Here is a 21662-nt window from a genome sequence, read left to right on the forward strand (position 1 = left end):
GGACATATATTTTAAGCAATAAGACACAGAGCTCTATTGTGTGTATTTGGCAAATATTTCTGCACTTCAACCAACTGTGGAAACTGTGAGTCTGAAAGCTAAACATATGAATTACACCCAAATTATATCCATATTCGCCTTTTAAATTTTGCAGATCTTGAGTAAACCATCCATTATCCTGGAGATAAGCCAGGTTTATATCATTGCATCTGAACACCGAATGTTATGAGGCTGTACATAATTGATATAGATCAGCACTAATTATTATGAAAAGACTCAGGTAGCTAAACCAGACCTGATTTTCACTGCTGTCTGCGAGGATGGAATTGCACCTTGTACAGACAGTGAACAGTCCCATCTCCCTTTAGATTCTGGACATAGGTCTCAAGGAGAATTTACGTGGTTCATAGGCTTGAGACAGACAGTACATTTCATCCCAGCAACACTAACTCCTGTCAGTAATGGCAGATGAAAATGAGGTCTGAGGATTTTTTTAAATTAAAAAGTCTGTATTACTAAAATCAGCTATAATCAGTTGGGTTTGAAGCCCCATTTGTGTTTTTGTTTGCTGTGGTGAAACATCAGTTATCCCATTGTGTTCTGCAGAATTAATATAAGGTTTTATTCTCATAAATAAGAATAATTTTTTTCTTAATCCTGTCTTTGAACCTAAGTGATTTGAGCCTGAATCGCCTCTATGAATGAGACAAGTGCATGCCTCCATTTAACATATTCTACAGGTTTTACAGAATCATTTTCTGTATGCCTACATTGATTTTACAGGATTTTAACATCAATCAAAAGCCAGATTAAAAAAAAAAAAGGAAAAAAAAAAAAAAGAACAACTCTTCAATGTCCTAGTTCTATGCTGGGACGGGTGTCCACTGTAGTGACAGCCTCCCTGCAGTTCATATTGTTTCTAATGGTCTTAGATGGACACTCCTGAAAACTACTTATTTGAAAAAAAAAATCAATAAGTAAATCTTTGTGCTAAAGCGCGTAACTGTACAAAGAAAACAGAACAAAGGACAGCTGATGAAAACCATAGGTAGTAGCAAGTCTGACTATGCCTTGTAATAAGATTCAGATATAACTGCTGCGAACATGAAAGCAGTAAAAGGGGCAAAAATGCACAGTGTATAATTTCAAAGTGACAACAATCAAAGTTCCTTGGAAAAAAGAAGAAAAACATTACCCATTTTGTACTTGTTATGTAATTGTGCTTGTCCTTGGACATGTTTCACCTGTGATCACACTTCCAGCAGTTTGGTGTAGAATTTTTATTACTTCCTTATATTTTGTCATCATCATCACTATTTATTTTTTTAAATGCGACTGGGCTTGCCTGTTTTAGAGAGGTTTTTGAAACATCTGTGTGCATGGTGGACATGGCTATAGTCTCATAATCCTCCTCACGGGAGCGGAAATGACAAAAATGAAACAAAAACTGCAAGTCCCTTTGGAAGTTCTTGTTGAGAAACCCGTAGAAGATGGGGTTCACACAGGTAGAGATCATGGCAGTGAGGTGGCAAATCAGGAACAAAAGATTGTGGCTGCAGGTAGCGACAGGCAGAATTTCGTGATTCCAATCAAACACGATATTGAAGATGGTGAGAGGCAGCCAGCAAACTGCAAATGCAACCACTATTGAGATCAGCATGATGTTGATCCTTTTGGTTTCAGAGGATCTGTACTTATTGTCTCTCATCTTGTCCATCATGTTGTTCCTTTTTTTTAATCGTATGTATATCTGCAGGAAATTCAACAAAGAGAAACACGTGGGATAATTTAAACTATAACCATTATCTTTGCAAGGATAAACAAACATCAGACAGAAAGAAGTACATATCACAAGGGGATGCTCTCTTACCTTTAAGTAGCAAATAAATATAAAACAAAGCGGTCCAAAGTATTGAATCACCAAAAGAGTAGTGGTATAAGAAAGCCTGGCAGTGTCCAAGGGGAAGAGGTCCAAACACACATATTTGTCTTTATATTCATCAAATGTTATGTTTCTGAAGGGTTCATCTGTTAACACATGGTAGACCAGGAACGGCAAAGAGGAAGCTGTGGCTAAAATCCATATGGCAGCAATCCCCAGGTAGGCATGTCTGTTGTTTGGCCTCCAGCCTCGGGGATTGATGATCAGCTGATGGCGTTCAATTGCAATGAGGACTAAAGAAAAGACCGAGACGGTAATTGAGGCACATTGCACAAAAGGATTCAATTTGCACATAGCCTCCCCAAAAATCCAGTGGTCCATTAAAGTATACACAAAGGTAAAGGGGAGACACATGATGGTCACCAGAAGATCAGAAAAGGACAGGTTGACAATAAGGATGTTGGTAACATTGCGCATCTCCTTTTGTTTTAGAATAATGACAATCAAGGCCAGATTTCCAGAGACTCCCAGAATTATAACAGTTCCATAAGCCAAGGCCAAAGTGAAGACCATGGCCAAAGGCACATGGCAATCCTCATCCTCAAACTGCAAAATCTGTGAGTTCTTCTCTGAAAAATTCAAGTGGCCAGAAATATTTCCTAGGGAGGTGAGAACCGAAGTGTTCATGTTGTTTCCCACTCTCTGTATGATGTTCACAGCTGCTGTCGCTTTCATCCAAATATCTCACGGAGTTCAAAACATGCCCATCAGCCTGTCAGGAGACCCTCAGCCAAGCCTGCTCCTTGGTGCTGCATCTCCCTCACACCACCTGGGGAGAAGGGAAGGAGCAGGGCCTGTCACCCTCGGGGGACATTGCCCACTCCAGGAACCCCCACGCCCACCCCACGTTGCTCTTCCACAGGTGAGAATCACCCACCTTGTAGCTGGGGAAAGCCCCACGGGAGCACGGCAGTGACGGCGTCTGATACAAGGTGGGAGCAGGGGCTGGAGTCCGGGGGAAGAAAGGCAGAAGGCAGGATCAAAAGGCAGGTCTGTAAGCGAGAAGCACAATCCCTTCCCAGCCCTTTCCTGCCAGCACAGGTTACATGGAATAACGAGCTGAGAAGCAGTTTCAGCCTTCCACAAGCATACTTGATGTTTTACATCTCCTTTTTACAAGTTTAACCTGCAAAGGTCTGCTTTCTCAAGCTAATCTCATTGGAATTACATCCAGCCATCACATAAGGGGAGAGAAAACCCATCTGACTAATGTAAGGGGCAGAAAAATTACGCCCAAAATCACTGCATTCTTTTTTACCTAATAAATACACTTGATGTTGAGCGGCCAAGTGCCCACAGGAGCACTGGCACTGAGTCAAAGGCACATCAGGAACTCTGAACATCTTAATCTCAGCTAGCAGGGCTGTGCAGCAAAGAAAGAACAAAACAAAAATTAAAACACTGCAGAAAATTTCTTTACCCCTGCAACACGAATAGGCATTCCTAAATAATCACCCTTTTGCAAGGCCCCAGATTTTAAAATCAGAGAAGCTCAGGCATATGTGTTCAGGAGGAAAAAAAAGAAAAAGAAAAAAAAAAAAGAAAGGAAAAGAAAGAAATCAAATAATCTGACACACCTTTACTCCAGCTCACCATTAGTGAGTTAACTTCCCTTAGCCACCCTGAATCTGGAATTTTCCCTCTGCCCACTCTCCCATGAGCTAAATTTATTGCTCACTTAACCTGAGGTTATGGTAGTGAAAGTAATGCCACTTAAAATTCACACAAGTGAGTTTCAAACGTGGCTCCATATGGCATTTACCAGAAAAGCTCTAAAAACATTGCCCACTAAAATGTACTTCATTAAAAGTTACCCTGAATGGGTGAGATTTTGGTCTTAAATTATATTCAGTATAAATCTCGGTGCCACCTAAATCTCTGAGGCAGAATTGTCTTTGTCTGTTACTGGTGGCAGACACCCTTTTAACCAGCCACGTGCTGGGGACCAGAGCTGGGGCTGCCTCCTCGTTGGGACAAAGCCAGCGTGTGAGGGCTGGGATTGCAGCTCCAGCTCCTTCTGAGGGTCAGCAAAAGGTGTGTCTTCTCCCCCCCCATCACAAGCTCACCTCAGCTGGCTCTGCTGGCTCTTTATAATCACTGCGTGGCTAAATGAAACCATGACAGGTGATGTCGCTTGGCTCTGAGTGACATTTTAATGTCAAAGTTAATGTCAGTGACTTTGGAGAAAAGCATCTCTGCCTGAGGTTTGGCTACTCTGATTTTCAAGCTAGCTAGGCATGCACCTGGGCATTATCTCTCAGACTTGCTGCCTCTGCTAACTAAATTTATCAGGTCTCCCTAGTCCACATAGTCTGGTTTAGGGTCCAGTAAAGAGCCTCCCACCCCCAAAGGGCTCTTGAACTATCGCTTCAGCTAGAGCCAGAAATGGGTGCTTTACCCAAAGGGCAAGCATGCGAGTGATGCAGAGTCAGGACTCCTCAATTTCCATCCCGAAAAGCAATGTCTGGATTTAATCATAATCTCCGCTGTCACTCACACAGCACGAGGTGGGCAGTCCACCCTTGGGACTTGATGGGATGATGGCAGGAGCAGAGTGGGCAAGGAGCTGCATCCTGCAAGAAGAGAACTGGGCAGGTTTTCTCACCAGCTGGGACCAAACTGCACCCAGCAATGCAGTGGCCTAGGTTTTAGGCACTTGGTTTTTATTTTCCCTTAGCCAAGCTCTGCTTTTGCTTTTTTATTAAATATTAAACTCAGAACTAGAAAATGCCACTGCTCCTTCTTCCCTCGCTTCTCCCCATAGCAGAGATGCAACCTCAGACCAGAGCTGGGAACCAGCTCAGAAACACAGCACTGCTGGCCAGTGCCCACCTCTCCAAAATGGACCAGACATCAGGAGGGGATGTCCTGGGCAGCTGCACTGCTCCCTGTCCCCTACCCCACCAGCTCCCAAGCCAGGAGGGAGATCCGTCCCCATCCTGGGTGCTGGCATGGAGTGAGGAGAGCCCACAGCTCTGCAGACCCCTCCAGGTGATTGCACGCTCTCCCCCACCAGACATACCCTTCCGACTTTCCAGGAGGATTTAGGTCAAAAGTTTAGCACCAACAGACAGAAAGGGTGAAATAACGCGCTGCAAGGTGACTGGAAATACACTGTAAAACTATCGGAGCTCTTCAAAAGGAAACACAAAACGCTGTCAGCCCAAGCTGATGGTTCACCTAGCCACTCGCAAGTCTGACTCCCCCCTGGGATTTTGCCATCTGCACCTGAGAGCAAGCAAACATCAGCCGAATGGGCACACAACCACCCACAGTCATGGGAAAGCAACCGCAGGGGAAACTCACCTTGCAACTGCTCTGCCCGTCTTTGATGTGCTCAGGCGCTGGCTCAGGAGGCTGGAGGGAGAAGAAGGAGTAGGGAAGGATCCTCTGGTATTCCTCCAGCTGAGATCCTAAAGATTGGTGAGGAAGGTTGGAGACTCCCCCTTAAAGCCGAACTCCACCTTATCCCAGCATCACATAATGGTGCTCCACTGAGCAGATCCCGAAAATCTCACTGCAAGCACATCGCCTTTAAATCACACATCTGGGGGTGGGTTGCCTAGTAATTCCAAAATAAAAGCACTTAAATATTGAAACAAAGAGGAGGGAGTAAAGCGAAGGGAAAAGCTCAGGAAGGGAGCCAGTTTCAAATCACTGTCTGGCTGTTTCAGCATTTTGTCTGCAACTCATTGCCATCTCGTGGCCAAACTAAAGATGGAAAGCAGCATTCTTGGAAAGTGGACGAGGAGGCATTTTCAAATATAAGGAGCAAGTTACAAAGTTCAGATTTGGCTTTTTAGACCAGTACAACTAGCTTCTGGTCCATATTTATCAAGGAGAGTGGTGACAGGATTAATAAGAATTGACAAATTGCTGTTCTTGCTATTTTTTTCAGCTAGAGGCAGTAAGAAACTATTTTTAAAGTAAATTAAATCAGTAAAGTGTCAAATCGCAAGAAAATACAGCTGTCACTGTGGCCCTTGTGGGTATTTTTCTGATTCATCCCAGCAAGTGGCTCGCCATCCTGTATGACCCGTGGAAAAAGAAAGGCATTTCTGCAGGTTTGTACAGAGCAGTGTGATGTTCCAGGGAGCCAGAAGGAAAACAGACCCCTGAAAATAAAGAACAAATCTCCATAGGGAGATGCAGAGCTGGAAAGGTGGTGGCTGTTGCCTTGGCCAGCTCTTCTGCTTCTTTTGAAAACTCCAGTATCCAGCAACCAGACTTTTTTTTTTTTTTTTTTTAGTGCAACTAGCATGAGTAGCTCTGCACACTACTACCAGCTATAGGAGGAGAGTTTACTGTTTACTGAACAAATTCATAAAAAGAAAAATGGAAAATTTCATTTTCCGTTTGCTCGTTTCATGATCCTGAAATACCTTGCTCTCTCACAAAAAGCACTGCTGCAGAAGATCTACTTCAATGGGCATAAAAACCAGTGAGTTTGGAACTCCAAGGGAAGTTACTTGTACAAAGCGGCACTTTGCAAATGCCCTGACAAAACCTGCAGTCTGTATTAGGAGTTTGGATTTCCTGGAAAACAGAAGTGCCCTAACCCTTCCAAGGCTCCAGATTAATTTTTCAAGTGTAAGACATTACATGCTTTTACATTCTTACCTTCAGACACACTCATATGTCAACACTGTTAGGTCACGGGTAACTCTCAAGTGAGGAACCATGTTAATCATAGTTAAAAAATTAATTGTGCATAATAAATAATTATGATTTTTTTTTTTTGCAGAACAAGTCTCAAGAGAAGGTTTCAGAACCCAGCACTGAGGTTGATATTTACGCTATATTTGCAGGAGCTCGGCTCAACTGCATTGTAACTGCAGTTCTCAATGTGAGAAAGGAAAGTGCAGGCGTACCTCAAGGTTGCTATAAACCAGTAGCTGTGGCACTGCTGACATTTTAACAGCAGCAGGCAGAAGGTAAGTGCAGGCTATATATAATGCCTCTGCAGAACTTTAGTCATACGTGGGTCATTAACATGCACCAGTCTTCATCTGAGCAGAGCAAAGGTGAATACACTCGGGCAGAGATCTAAGCTGAAGATCTCAGAAAAAGCACATTCCTGTCTGCAACAGTGACACTCTATGACATGTAGAACAGAGGACTCCCATTGCTATGGATGTGGAATGATCCGTTCACGTTACAAAAAAAAAAAAAAAAAAAAAAAAGAATTCATGTCCAATACAGAGATTTTTAAGGGCAATAGATGTATTGCTAGGCAGGGGAAAAGCCTTTTTCTATGGCAGGATGGTCCCACTGCTTCCCTGTATGCTCTTACCCATATAGGCAAGACGGCTGTTATAACACAGGATTGTAGTACCCTGCCAACAGGTATCCAGAGCAGAGATACATTTTTAAGACCAGTTCAGAATAAGAGGCTTGGGTTTACCTTACAAGGTTTTGGTAATGGAAGGGCTGCAGGGTGGCTTCTGTTAGAAGACACCAGGAGCTGCTCCCATGTTGGACAGAGCCATTTTCAGCCAACTCCAAACTGGACCCACCGCTAGCCAAAGCTGAGCTCATTAGTGATGCTGGTGGTGCCTCTGTAATAACATTTAAGAAAGGGTACCAGTTGTGAGAGAGAGGGGTGAGACAAATCTGAGATAACCAGCTCTGCAGACACCAAGGTCAGTGAAGAAGGAGAGGGAGGAGGTGCTCCAGGCACTACAGCCAGATCCCCCTGCAGCCAGTGGTGAGAACTATGGTGGAGCAGGTATCCCTGCTGTGGTCCGTGGAGAGGAGCTCACATAGGAGCAGGTTTTCCAGCAGGAACTACAACTTGTGGGGGACTCGCACTGGACCAGTCTGTTCCTGAAGGACTGCGCCCTGTGGAAAGGACCCATGCTGGAGCAGCTCTTGAAGAACTGCAGCCTATGGGAAGGACCCTCTTCAGAGCAGTTCATGAAGGACTGTATCCCATGGGAGGAACTCTGCGCTGGAGCAGAGGTGCAGCATGAGAAGCAGCAGAGACAACGTGTGATGAACTGACTGCAATCTTTGTTTCCTGTCCCCCTGAGCCACCCAGGGGAGTGGGAGTGTAGAAGTGTCAGGAGGAAGGAGTGAGGTTGAGCCTGGGAGAAGTGGGGGAGGAGTTGTTAGTTTTGGCTTTGCTTTTCACCATCCTACTCTATTTTTAATGGGTTAACCTTAATTTGGTACCCTAGCAAAGTCCAAATAGAGAAATGCCATTGTTTCTGCCACAGAAATTTCCAAAGTTTTGGACAGGTATGATCATCTTTTGCTCCATTTTGTCATTAGTCATGAGGATGTCCATTTCAGCAGTAAATGAAGCGATTCATAATACTTAACATTTCAACAGTTAGTATATACAAGAATTTCAAACATTGTATAAACACAGGCAAAATATGACTCACAATACTTCTTTTATACTTTGAAAATATAGTAATTGCCTATAAGAGACTGAAGATAGATCTATGCATCACTAAGTGACTTTAACTCACAGTGATGGCATCAAATATCAAACATATATGCTATACATATGTGTGTGTGTACATATACACACACATGTACCATAACCTGAATCTTACTACAAGCTTCCTGCGCTGCCATACTGTTGTGTGCTCGCCTCAGATGACTGAATCTGTTGGAGCTGTATCAATTGTCTCTGAAGAACTTCACATATATGCGAGCACTAAAACACACTAATAAATAATCACTTGAATAAATGGAGACAGGCTCTTTTCAGACTCTTTCCATTATAGCTATATAAAATGCGTATTGTGCAGTAAATGCCGGATAGCGTCAGGTATGTTCTGCAGGAAACCCAGGCTTTAGCAGTTCCTAGGTATTCTGTGCATCTCCAGTCTCAACACCAAACTGAGCGTCTCGAGCTGAAGCACCAAGCTCACAAAGATGTCAAATGCTTCCTCAGTAACTCTTAATCTATTGATGACCACTGTCAGGTCACAAGAACACTGGAGTAGCAAGATAGTAATTGTGTTAAAGATTATCCTTTTCCAGGGAGTCATTTTTTTCAGTGCATCAAAGGCACACTGGACTGGAAGACTGTGTTTGTTTGTGTGAGTATGTTTATTTGTGTGAAGGCATGACATTGCAAAAAGAGAATAAGTACAATAAACAGAACTAAGTATCTCAACTGAGGAAACAGAACAGCTTGAGTAAAAGAATACAGAAATTCTTTGAAGCAAAAGCACTGAGAAGGAAACAAGATGTTTTTAAGAAACACATGGAAAAAATACGCCAAGAGATCAACCCATTAAAATTCTCTCTGTGACTCTCAAAAATGGAAAAGAAAAGACATCATAAAATGAGGCTGTCACTTTCAGTACAATGTATTCTCATGTGTTCAGGCAATGCAATCCCTCTGTAAAACCTGAAATCCACCGAGTGAAAGAATACCAGGAGAATCATTTGTGGTTTCTACAGTATATAAAACTGAAGTCACCACTATGGAAATGAATGGAAATGCTCTCTGAAGGCTTTTTTTTAAAACTTTATTTTTATTGTTTTTATTGTCTAGTAATGAACATCAGTACCATTTAAATACTTGCATTTCCTTTACGCTATTCACAGATAAGGGAACTCGTGCTCCTTGGGGCAACAGTCTGTCATCAGCAGAGTAAATAGGCGTTTTGCTGTTGAGTACAATGAGAATAGCAGCAAATTCTCTGTTTGGCTAAGAGCATGTTTATTCTGCAATGACTGCAACTGACACCAAACATAACACTTCATTTGACTGCTAATGCCACAAACCCAATGAAGCTGCCTGAATAATTATGTGGTTAATCTCTGCTGAGAGTCCGGCTGCTGCAGTTCCACTTTCAACAGTATAGCCAAGCTAACCAGTGTAAAACTCTCCTGATCATGTGCAATGTTACTTAAAGACTGCTCAAGAGTCTAACCCTAAATTACGTCCACTCAGCTGAAATAGTTAAGTGGTTTCTGCTACGGCCACCCCACTCTGTCCATTCAGAGTTCAAACTCACGTACACAAGCTCTCATCTGGCTTCCGATGAAGCAAAAATAGGCCCTGTGCTTCAGTGTGATCATCCAGAATGGGCATTAATAGTCAATGTGTCTAACACCAGCCAACAAATGTGATGACACATGCTAGGCAGCAAAAATGATCAACTACATGCTCACCCTTGGAAGTATTTTATTACCTAACTGTCAGATGTCCTGACTTTCATCACAAAGACATCTCAACCTTTTTAGTAGTCCAAGGCTTGCTGTCTTCATACCCAGCTGCTTTATGTGAGGTAAGAATCTGTGGAAGGGGTGGGCCAAAAATACATCTGCAGAAGTCAGACATTAGCGGTATTTTTAATAGTATTTTGCAGTAGTATTTTAATATTATTTTTGTTGGGGGTGAACAGTTGGGTTGATGTGTGTGAAAAATCCTGACCAACAGAAATGCTTTATATGTATCCCACAAAAGGCCTCAACCTCTGTAGTAGCTATGTCCTACCATTTTAGACTGTCTTGCCCATGGATAGGTGCTCCGTTGGTAGCAGACTTTACAATAACATTTGATTTTTATTCATAGCAAGCTTTGCCTCAGGGCAACTGACCACATGCTGTGGAATTTGGATGTTTGGTGGCTTAGACCTTGATTTTTCATGGCATTCATCAGTTCTCACCAACTTCAGTTGGAGCTTTGAGTCTTCATGTCTCTCCCAGTTAGCTTTTAGAGGCTACATTTTCAAAGATATAGCGATGATACTCCCAAAAGAAAGACACATCAGAGAATGTGTTAAGAAACATGCCAACATTAATTTGTATTCTTATGACCACAGAGTTCTCTCTTGTATTTTCTGTTGTGCTCTTCTGACTCAGGAATCCCAGCCTTCTCTCTCCAATGCATCATTTTTCTTCTCCAGCTGCTCCAGAACAGGTATCTTTCATCATTACCATCTCTTACTTCCTCAAGGACTCCTCCATGGTTTCAACAACCCTACGGAGGCTGGTTTCTAGGGAATTTGCACGATTATCTGTTGTCAGTCCTGACATTAGATACCTCTAAAAAAATAAATCACCTAAAATAGGTGATCTAGAGATAGGAAAGTTACTGACATTAGGTACCTCTAATGTCAGTAACTTTCCTATCTCTAGATCACCTGTTTTATTATTCAGTAGTATTACTGGCAACACAAAGGTACACAAACAGTGAAAAGGAAAAAAATTATAATGGTTGGCATAGTAATTGCCTCTGATCTGCGCAAGTATCAGGGATGAATTGTGTAAATACAGCTGAGAGAAATCTGGGGTTATTTATGCGGGGGGCAGAAACCCAAACAAACCCACACCTGTCAGTACATTACTGGTTGATGAACTCTCTGGAAACAAGACAACAAAACAAGTCTGACATTTTGTTCTTAGAGAAAATTGCTTTGAGAAAGAAACACTTGTCTTACTGACTGCTCTTGCTAAGAAACATGTAATTTCTGGAGGCTGTTTGGGACAATGTAGTAGATGACTGCTAACCTTAGAAAGGGTCAACATGAAGGCAGGCTGTTTGTAAGTTTACGAAGGTACAATGGCATCCCACAGAAATCATAGCTGTGCAAGGCAAGAAACCATAATTTCCCATATGTGGGCTCTGCCAGCAAATTTGGGGTTTTTTTTTTAAGATGTCAGTCTGCTGTAGCTAGAAGTTTTCATAGAAACATACAGTGTCTCTAAAACTTCCCTCTTTCCAGGAAGGAACCGCCACTTCAAGCAGTGTGGCCAGCAATGTGAGAAGCTCCCCTGGAACACAGGATATTCAGGTAAATCGCTGCCCTGGAAGATGGTCTTAATCACCCTCATCGCAAGTTAGAACCAGAGCGGGTTTCTATCTTCAGGTCAAGTATTTGTGTGAAAAGCTTCAAAGCCATCAGTGTTAGGTGGGAAGATGGTCAAAAATTATAAGAACAGCTTCTGAGCCCAAAAAAAGGATTAATTTTCTTCTCCTTTGTGACTAACAAGAGAGCTGTCTTAAAATGATGAGATGGATTGGCACGTCACTTCCACCTGGCAGCTCCCTGTGCTCCACTTGCACATGCAGTGATTCACCAGCAGTGGGTGGTGAATAATGCAGAAGCGAGTGAAAGAAGATGGGATGCAGTTTTCCTCACCATCCTGAGCTCATCCGGTGAAGATCAAGGTTAATTTTTCCTTGACCACTTACCCCAAAATGAGTCTTATTTAACCTAAATTAAATCAGGAACCTAACGGGACTTTTAAAGTTATTTCACAATACAGCTGATCCAGCTGTTTCGTCTTTGCGTTGCAGTCTTTCACGGGCTAATTACACTGACAGCCTTTCCGCAGCGCCATGCTAATATCAACTGTTGGAGGAGTGCCTTGGTAAATGGAGAAGTCATTACATTTTCGTGTCAGATTCTGCCACTTGTGCTCCCAGAGACCGGCACGTCACTCAGTTCTCCGGTAGCCCTGTAATTGGGCTATGATCAATGACTCTTCTCGTGCTAGAAGACAGCAGCTGGTGAGAACAGCAGAATTTGTCTTTTCATGCTATGTGCCATGACATACCCAATAATTTTTATGCTTTAAAGTATTGCTCACTTAAAAAAAAAAAAATACCCTGGCTTCCCACTCACGGCCTGGAGAAAATTAAAACCGCCCTTCAGATATTCGCCTCTATAAGAACTGAGTTGCTCAACTCAGAAAAGAAAACGATTTGGGGGGAAATCCGCCACCTCCCACCTCTTCTAAAATAACGGTAACAACTACAGGGTGTTCGGGCAGCGTGGGTGAATGCCACCAAAGCTCCGCTCCTGGGAGTGCGAGGGGAAGCAGAGGGCGCTGGGGCCGGGGCTCTGCCCTCGCTTGGCTCCGCGCTCCGCTCCCGATGCCCCGCGGCGTGCAGCCCCCTTCACCCCCGCGAAATGCCGCCTCCCGAAACGCGTGTGAGAAACCCAGCCCGGCCCTGAAATCCCGGCCAGCGCGGGGTTTGTTTACCGTCTCCCTGGATTTCCATGGAAACTCTTAATTGTCACACCGTGCGACGCTCAAATAACGGCCTCCAGGCACCGCACGGAGCAGCCTCCTGACATGCGTCCGCACGCCGGCTCCGGCCCCGGCTGGGACAGCAGCGGGCACGGCGGCCGGTACCGGTACCGGCACCCGCCGCGTCCCGCCCCGGGGCCCGGCCCTCGGCCGCAGGCGAGCCCTGGCGCTCCCGCCTAAGATGCGCGGCCAGGCAGCCCCGGGGATGCGCGGCTCCCGCCGCTCCCGGGGCGCCGCGGTTCCCCCTCCGCGGCCCAGGCCGGAGCGGTGAGTGCCTCCCGGGGCTTCCCGCCTCGCCCCGCGCTCCGCACCCGCGCTCCGCACCCGCGCTCCGCACCGCCGCCCTTTCCGCCTCCGCACCGCCGCCCAACCCCGAAGGCGCCCGCAGCCGCGGGAGACACGCGCAGGTAACGCTCCGCGGGGCGCGGAGCCGCCGTGCAGGGAGCCCCGCGGCCGCTGAGGGGTCAGCCCCCCACTTCCCCCCTCCTCCGGGGCGGCTGCGCAAGGTTGAGCGAGGCTCAAGGTTGCGCGGAAATCGTGGGGGTTTGGTTCAGCCGCGGAAAGGAGTGGGGGTGTTTGGCTCCCGCGGCCCCGGCGAAGGCCGGCCCCGTCCCCTCCCGTCCCGTCCCGTCCCGCCCCGGGGCTGGTGGCTGGGGCGGCGGGAGTGGGGTGCGGGCTTTCGAGCGCAGGGCGGTGCGGGGCGCACGATGCCAAGTGATGCCCCAGCCAGGCGCAGAAGGGCAAAAATAACAGTTTTCCCATTTGGGGTCTTTTGGGAAGCTGTGTTTGGTTTTTGTTGGGTTTTTTTTCCACTGCAAGCCGGGAGCTGCTCCGCTCCCTGGCATAAATTGTAGTCGTGCATTTCAAGTTTTCTGTTCTGACCAAAAAATGCTCCATCACATTGCATAACATTTCCTTGAAGCTGGAGCAATAATCTCATTAGTTGGATTTCGCTTATTTTGGGAAGCCGTATTCTTGTTTTCCAGGATAATGTTGCAATCCTTCTTGTAGTTAGGCAGATAAAGAGCCATACCATTAACGTTCACGAATATCCGTTTTTCTAGTCTCTTGAAGTAATCTCAGTCTTTTGAATTCTCCCAGGTTCTCAGGCTAGTTTTTGCTATTGCACGTAATGAACAAGAACATTTGAAGCAGCAGCATTTCATCTTTATCTTGTGTTGTGAATGCGGCTCTTCAGTGGTTTCAATTTTTTTTATCTCAGTTTTTAACGACGTGAGGGCATCGTTTCTCAAGTAGCAACAACATAGCTCAGTGCTGTCCTTACACTTAGGTGGTCGGGCAGTTCCAGCCTGTCGTATTAACCCTTTACAGCTGCACAGAAGTTAAAAGACTCTCTCTGATTTTATTTTCTATACAGCCCTGATACCGTTCCAGTATTATGGGAGCAGAAAGGCTGTATTTCTTAGGGACTTTTCGCATTTTGCTTCCTCTGTGTATCTGCTTTTGTTTTTAAAGTAGAAAAAGGTCTCCTAGGACTGGAAATTGTTCATAGCTGTAAAGATGAATTGTCCTGTGTAGACACTGTTACACAGACTGAACTGACTGCTATACAGGCACCAGCTTAACAGATATTAATATTGTAGGATTCAAGCTCTTATCCATGAATAAACCTTAATATAAGTATCTCATCTAATAGAAGGAAGATTTTCTGACAGAACAATTGCCTTCAGAGGAGGGTGGTTGCCTGCCAGACTTTCGTGTTCTTGAAAATTCCCCTTTAAATATGTAGAGAAAGACAAATATCTAGCCTATTCACTCTCCTAAATTATGATTTATGGGTTTTGTACTTTAAATAATAGCTTTAAGTGGAATAATAAGAAATATAAGATTTTAAACATATTAACCTAGCATACTTTAGGTTATGTGGTACCTCTAACTCAGTTAAACCTGAATAATGGGTTAAGTTCTTGTCACCCTCAGGCCTTAGATCAACTGCAACTGAAAACTCCTCGGAAGCACAATTTTGGTGAAAATAAATTACAGCATTCAGAGAGCCACACTGAGGTCTATCACAGATGAATGTGATTTAATGACGTGTTACTTGAAATCTCTCAAGATCATGGTACATTGACTGTCATAAAATACATTTTACTGTAAAAGTTAACCACAAATACTCCTTGTAGTTAAGGTTAACTGCATTCATTTGATTGTTACAGTAAATATTAACATCCACCCTGGGTTCTGCCATGAAGCTGCAGTCTCCCCTGTGTTGTGCAGCTTAGCCTCCTGTCTCAAGCATCCCGTCGAAACTAAAGGAGACCTAAGCAAGCCACTTAAATCTCACAGGGTGTGAGCTCGTGCTGTAGCTGAGCACAGTTTCAGGGAGTGTACCCAGACCAGGAATACAGAAGGGGCACCTCATTTGCTTGACTGATTTATGTAGGAGATGAAAGTGATCCAACTTTTGGAGCAGAAAGCTAGAAAATCTCCATCAGGTACATTCAGATTTATTAAATTTGATCTTGAAAAAGATCACAAGAGCAGCCTGGCACTGTCATGCATTCAGTTTAGAAATACACTTCAAATACAAGGAGAAAGTTTTCAAAAGAGGCTATATTACTTAATTCTATTTCCTACAGTGGGATTTTCAGGAATCTTCATTTCCCTGAAAGCTACGGCCACATGCTGCACTGGGATTGACGAACTGACAGAGGGAAAGTGAGCGAATCCGCAAACATAGAAGCAGCTGTTAGAACAAAGCAGGAAGATAAATGCCAATAAGTGCACACAGCCCTGTGAAACCAGCGGTATGCTAATATGAGTTTGGGGACTGAAAATCTACAATATGGGAGGTACAGTTTTGTTTGCATCTTTACTGGCAGTGGCACTCAAGCTGAGGGAGCAACTGGTTCCTTTTGAGCAGGAGAGGAAGCTCAGAGAGCTTCTGAAACTGTGACTATAGGGAGATGCTGCAGAAATGGCTGCAGTGCACTGCGGACTCCTGTGGTGCCCCGAGTGTCCAGCCAGGGCCTGGCCAGAGCATGCTGTGGCTTTTTCCAGTGCTCCTTCCTCATGGAAATCAGGACGTGTGATAGGGGTCATGGCTCCTGCTCAGGTCTCACCCAAGGCAGAAGGCGACCACAGCACAGCGGGGATGGAGCTGAGAGCCAGCACTGGACTTCGGAGGCACTCCTGATAAGCTTCTTCAGTACTGACGTGTCTTGACAAAATACGTCTAGTTCAGCAAAACCAGCATAATCACTTCTTATTTTTAAAGAATTCTATTAAAAACACGATATGCTAAAGCCAAACTGCAAGAGCTTTACATGAAGGTGTAGAAATCCACAGAACCTGACAACAATCTTTCAATTAAATTTTTAATAGGAACTCAGTAAACATTAATTTAATAAGCATATTCCAGTATAACAACACATCAAATTTTGTTCCTTGGCTCTAGTCGTAACATTACCTGTATGGAATATAAATTTCTAGAAAAGAAAATAATTATGGTGCACTTGACTTGAAAGCCTCTTTCTTTTCACTTTTAGTCACCCAAAGCTGAAAGTGACAGTAAGAAATAACAGCGACACCACCAGATTTTTTAAATTATTTTCATAGAATCCATTGATCAGAACTAAGCAAAAGTGAATGAAAATACACATATTTCTCTTCAGGTTTTAGCACATAATTGAAATGGAATGGACTAACTCGGTAGAGAGCCTTTTCTACCAGTAGGGATGCCTGTTTTTTCTCCATGCACTGATGAACCTATAGCCTATGATCAACCTTTTTGATGACAACAAATATCTCCAAAAAGTCTAGAGAGGAAGCTGCAGTTTTGGTACACAGATCAACAAAAATTTCACACATACATAGCTGCTGTTATAACTTAAGCATTGGCATCTATTGTCACTACTCAGTGTGACCTTCGGACAGACATGACTATGTGTGGGAATTTAACAGTTACTGAAAATATCTGTAGATACTTTAAAAACAAGCCTAATCTTCAGGTTTCCGAGAGAGAAATGACACCTGCAGTTTGTTTCTCCTTTACAGGTTAGTCCTTCAACCTAGTATCAGTTAAAATAGAAGAATATACAGAATAATCCTTCTTGGCAAAGAGTTACATATATAGGCACAGATAACAAATTAAAAACTCCTTCCTTCAGAGTCATCATCACTTTGAGAGCATTTTAAGAGTTTCTGGGTTTTTTTTTGTTTTTTTTTTTAATCTCAGGATGTTACTGGATTTCCTTCCCTCTTTCTTATTAATCTTCTTATTCTCAGCTGATGACTGTTTGGTTAGTAACTAAGATATGGCCAGGTCTAGCTCTTGAGTAAAGTTTCATTTCCCTTTCTCAAATAACTCCTGATTGCTATCAAACCTGCTATCAGTCAATGGGATGCTTAACCCATATTGCTTCTTAATGTGTGCAAGATATAAACTGGAAAAGGGAGGTGTCCAAGAAAAAAGAAAATTGTCCAGAATTACACTAATGGCTTTTTCATTATTAAATCCTCGATTATATGCAAGGATTTTTCCTGCACATTTCTCAGCTAAGATGAATGTGATAGTGCAAAGATAATGGAACGTTCACCCTGAAAGTATTAGGCAGATAATACTTCATATTGAAATGCAACGTACAGTTGAAATGGCTTTCATGAATCAAAAAAGTCTCCAGGTTACAGATGCGTGCACACACCAAAATACACGAAAGTATCAGTCATAGCAAAACCCATCACTCCTCTGAAGAAAGGTAAAAAAAATGACACAGGTATGACATAACAGGGACATAATTCCATAAGCCTGAGGTAGAAGAATGTATTTTATCCAGGGCAGAGCCCTGCTGTGGTTTTCTCAGACAAAAATTATGTTGAGTCACATTTAGAGAACAGAAAGAAATTTCAGCTGATTCTGGAAGTCACTGTAGTCTGCAGATCATACTGTTTTCAGATGCCTACTAGCAACTTAGATAAATTAACTCAGAAAAATTAAGTAAAAAACTATTTACTTCTTTAACTAATAGTAATGTAAAGAGAAGGCCATCAAAATTAAAACTTCTCATAGTATCAACACAGGAATAGGGAGACTGGATCACTTACAGACTCTCCAGTCTGCTCCTTTAAAGTCAGTCTAGAGGCAGGGGTAGTCTCAGAGAATGTTGTTCGTCTGTTATGCAGTTTTCCGCCACGTCATTAGAGACTGCGAAAAATTGAACAAAAATAATTTGCCACCCTGCTCGTATGCACACAATTATCGTATTTAGATTATCTAAATTAACTTATCCAATACGTACTTCTATTTTAGCTATTAAAAAGCACTTTAACTGAACATTGCAAGAAGCTGGCAGGGCTTAGTTCTTTTCACCTCTTCCCAACACATTACTTGTGAGACAGAAAAACTTGCAATATCTTACTTCTTTTTTTTTTTAATTACTATTTCTAACTTACATGAGGGACTTTCCCATCACAACACACTGTCAGTGAGTACTCTGAGGGTGTTTTATGGTTCGAGCTTCCCTTTGGCACTCGACAGTAGGAATGCACATGTAATGTGAGGGAAGGAGCACCCCTGCACGTGTAGAGGAAGCCAAATAATATTATTTCACTTTGAAGAAGTCGGCACGACACAGCTGACTGAGGATAACTACATTCTTGAAGAGCCCTGCTGTTTTCAGTTGACAGGTTTAGCCTTCTACTAAATTTATGTATGTTTTGGGTTTGTTTAGATCTTTTTGTTTTATCTTGCCTAAGATTTCTGAACATCAAGCAGTTTTGTAGAGAACATTGTCACTCTGGGAAATTTTGACTTTGAAACTGTAGTACATGCAGATGTTTAAGGTAAACTGGAGTTTAAACTGAATTCTCTTGTCTTTCTGTTTCTTCTAAAATGAAGACTCTGTAGGCAGAATAACTTTGTGCTGAGCTAGGTTTTAATGTTAGGTGTTTCTGCACTGAATAATTAGCAGTTCTCTGAATTTTCAAATGGCTGTGTTGAGTTTGCTTCCAGTTAACACTGTTCTCTTTGTATTACATCCAATTACTTTGGATGTTTTGTAGGCAGTTTTCCTTTCTGCTTGAGCAACAGTTAAAATATGTTCAACACTTAGTAGAAGATGGTTTGTATATGCACCACATTAGGAATTCCATCTTAGATCACTGACAGTGGATCTCCTCATAAAGTGATCCTTTTTGAAAGCTGTCACCTATTTTGTGTCAGTTTTCTACTAGCAAAGTAAGGAACACTACTGCAGTTGTTAGCATATGTCAAAACATCATATATTTTCAGGTGCTCTCATTATAATTTAATTTGCTGTCTTGTAATGATTAGGCACATACCCAGATGGTGATTGTAATTTCCTTACTCATATCAATGAGCTGTTATTCACATGAGTAATCTCACCGACTCGCTTTTGTAGCTACCTGCCCCCTCATGGAAAGGCTGACAATATGGTCTCTAGCAAAGCATAGTTAAAAGCCAGCTTCATAATGGAGAACCTTAAATAGTCATCGTCCCATGCGAGCAGCCAAGTAGGAGGCCTTGGTGTGCTGAACGCCACCTACAAAACTAATTTGTGTTGACCTGAAGTTGTGCAGGATCCGCCTCACAGTAGAATAACACCACTGTTAATTTATTTGCATTAAGGTGATACAAGGTAAATTTATATTCCGTTACATTCTGATTAACACCAGTGTCATCCTTTCTTCATGCTCATTAATGCCTTTCTCATTCTAAGCAGGACTGCAAAATGGATTTAGGATTCAAAGACTGTAACAACAGGACACCTACCAAGAACATCTCTGCTACTACAAAGAATTTTTCTGCCTGGGAAGATTATAAGAGTAGTGTTGATGACATACAGTACTTTCTTATTGGGCTGTACACACTTATAAGTCTGGCTGGCTTTATGGGAAATCTGCTTATACTAACAGCTCTACTAAAGCGAAAGCAGAAAACAATAATAAACATTCTTATCAGTAACTTGGCCTTTTCTGACATCTTAGTTGTGCTGTTTTGTTCACCTTTCACACTGACATCTGTCCTGCTTGACCAATGGATGTTTGGCACTGTCATGTGCCATGTAATGCCCTTCCTCCAGTGCGCATCCGTTCTAGTTTCGACTTTAATGTTAATATCTATTGCTGCTGTCAGGTACCGTATGATAAAATATCCCCTTTCTAGCAATTTAACAGCAAAACAAGGCTATTTCTTAATAGTGACCATTTGGGCCTTTGGCTTTGCCATTTGCTCCCCTCTGCCAGTTTTCCACAGAATTGTGGACCTCAGCAAAACTGTGAATTTAGAGGCACTGGAGAACAGGCTCTTGTGTATTGAGTCATGGCCTTCCGATTCCTACAGAATAGCCTTTACGATAGCCTTATTGTTCATGCAGTATATATTGCCGCTGGTGTGTTTAACCGCTAGTCACACCAGCGTCTGCAGGAGCATAGCTTCCAGACTGTCAAACAAGGAAAACAAGTTTGAAGAAAAGGAGATGATAAACCTAACACTTCATCCCTCTAAGAGCACCGGTACGCAGATGCAGCCCTCCAGCTCCACGTGGAGCTGCACCTTTGGCAGAAAGCACCACAGAAGATACAGTAGAAAGACGTCAAGTGTAATGCCAGCTGTGTCAAGGCACCATCAGGATACTCATTCCAGAGACCTCCCAGAAACCTCTGGCACAGAAAAAAGCCAGCTCTCTTCCTCCAGTAAATTCATCCCTGGGATACCTATCTGTTTTGAGATGAAACCAGAAGAAAATACAGAGATCCAGGACATGATTACGGTATCCCAATCCATCATCAGAATTAAGACAAGATCTAGGAGAGTTTTTTGCAGACTGACAGTGCTAATCCTAGTTTTTGGTTTCAGCTGGATGCCTCTTCACCTTTTCCACATTGTGACGGATTTTAATGCCACTCTCATTTCTAACAGACATTTTAAATTAGTGTATTGCATATGCCATTTACTGGGTATGACGTCCTGCTGCTTGAATCCCATCCTCTACGGGTTCCTTAACAACAGCATAAAAGCCGATTTAATGTCCCTTATTCCATGCTACCAAATACCATGATTTTATGCGCCTCAAGGTAAAAGAAAACAAACGAGGTTGGCTTTCAAGTCTACTGACGTGTATAGCTGTAAAAGCTAAATTAGTTTAGTTTAGTTAGTTTGACTTGGTAGTGCTTAGTAGCATTTCGTGCGAATGGATAGTTCTATGGCTGCATGTATTTCTTGCATGGAAATATATACATATACTATAATACTCTCCGATCTGTTACACATAGGAAATCATGCCCAGTGTACAAAACCAGAATAACATTTTCATTACCTGAAATATTGACAATCTGTACTTTGGAATGAAACAGAATATATAATGAGTAATAAATGTAAGACTACTTGGACATATCAGTATTAACTGTCATAAAACTGTAATAAAATACCTACCATTTACTAAATAACTATTGTTGAGACTATTTCACTGCCAACTTCAACTCTTTTCTGAGATAATTAAACATCTGTTTCTGGACGAGATTAGAAAAATATTTTTCCATAGCTCTTTGACTCATACTTTGCAATATCTTTGCAAGTTGCTTTGCTGCTGCTTCCCAGATTGCCCTACTCCCTGGAATGGGTTTGTGGGTAGTTTTTCTTTTCTAGGTTGTTTCCATCTCACTGTGTTTACCCAGTATAACCTATCTCTGATTTCCTTAGCCAATTTTTACTCTGGCTTGTCATTTTAAGTAA

The 21662-nt window shown here is 42.8% G+C and overlaps 3 protein-coding genes across 3 annotated transcripts in view; 2 read left to right on the forward strand and 1 right to left on the reverse strand.

Annotated features, from left to right (window-relative positions):
* Positions 1–1291: 1291 nt before the first annotated feature.
* NPY1R (neuropeptide Y receptor Y1) lies at positions 1292–2617 on the reverse strand. Its single transcript, XM_010117247.2, has 2 exons — positions 1871–2617; positions 1292–1750 (listed from the first exon to the last, which is right to left on the reverse strand). Exons 1-2 carry the CDS (start codon positions 2615–2617, stop codon positions 1292–1294), a joined length of 1206 nt encoding a protein of 401 aa, XP_010115549.2.
* Positions 2618–2642: 25 nt separating this feature from the next.
* Positions 2643–21662, forward strand: part of TMA16 (translation machinery associated 16 homolog) — a 64278-nt gene continuing 45258 nt past the window's right edge. Inside the window, 4 exon segments of the mRNA XM_086746565.1 lie at positions 2643–2804; positions 6687–6788; positions 11638–11706; positions 13033–13356. Of these exon segments, the coding sequence (XP_086602691.1) occupies positions 2643–2804; positions 6687–6788; positions 11638–11706; positions 13033–13356 (657 nt within the window).
* NPY5R (neuropeptide Y receptor Y5) lies at positions 13235–21444 on the forward strand. The gene is made up of 2 exons (XM_086746886.1): positions 13235–13356; positions 19651–21444. The coding sequence occupies exon 2, from the start codon at positions 19660–19662 to the stop codon at positions 20986–20988; it is 1329 nt and encodes a 442-aa protein (XP_086603012.1). The 5' UTR covers positions 13235–13356; positions 19651–19659; the 3' UTR covers positions 20989–21444.

This window comes from Chlamydotis macqueenii, chromosome 4, assembly GCF_036417535.1.
Source record: "Chlamydotis macqueenii isolate bChlMac1 chromosome 4, bChlMac1.mat, whole genome shotgun sequence".
Taxonomy (NCBI): Eukaryota; Metazoa; Chordata; class Aves; order Otidiformes; family Otididae; genus Chlamydotis; species Chlamydotis macqueenii.

Excerpts from the sequence above, each read along its gene's own strand:
- NPY1R (XM_010117247.2), bottom strand. The coding sequence starts at position 2,617 with ATGAAAGCGACAGCAGCTGTGAACATCATACAGAGAGTGGGAAACAAC. Across the intron at positions 1,751-1,870 it reads TATTTATTTGCTACTTAAAG|ATATACATACGATTAAAAAA; the intron begins GTAAGAGAGCAT and ends AATTTCCTGCAG.
- NPY5R (XM_086746886.1), top strand. The coding sequence starts at position 19,660 with ATGGATTTAGGATTCAAAGACTGTAACAACAGGACACCTACCAAGAAC.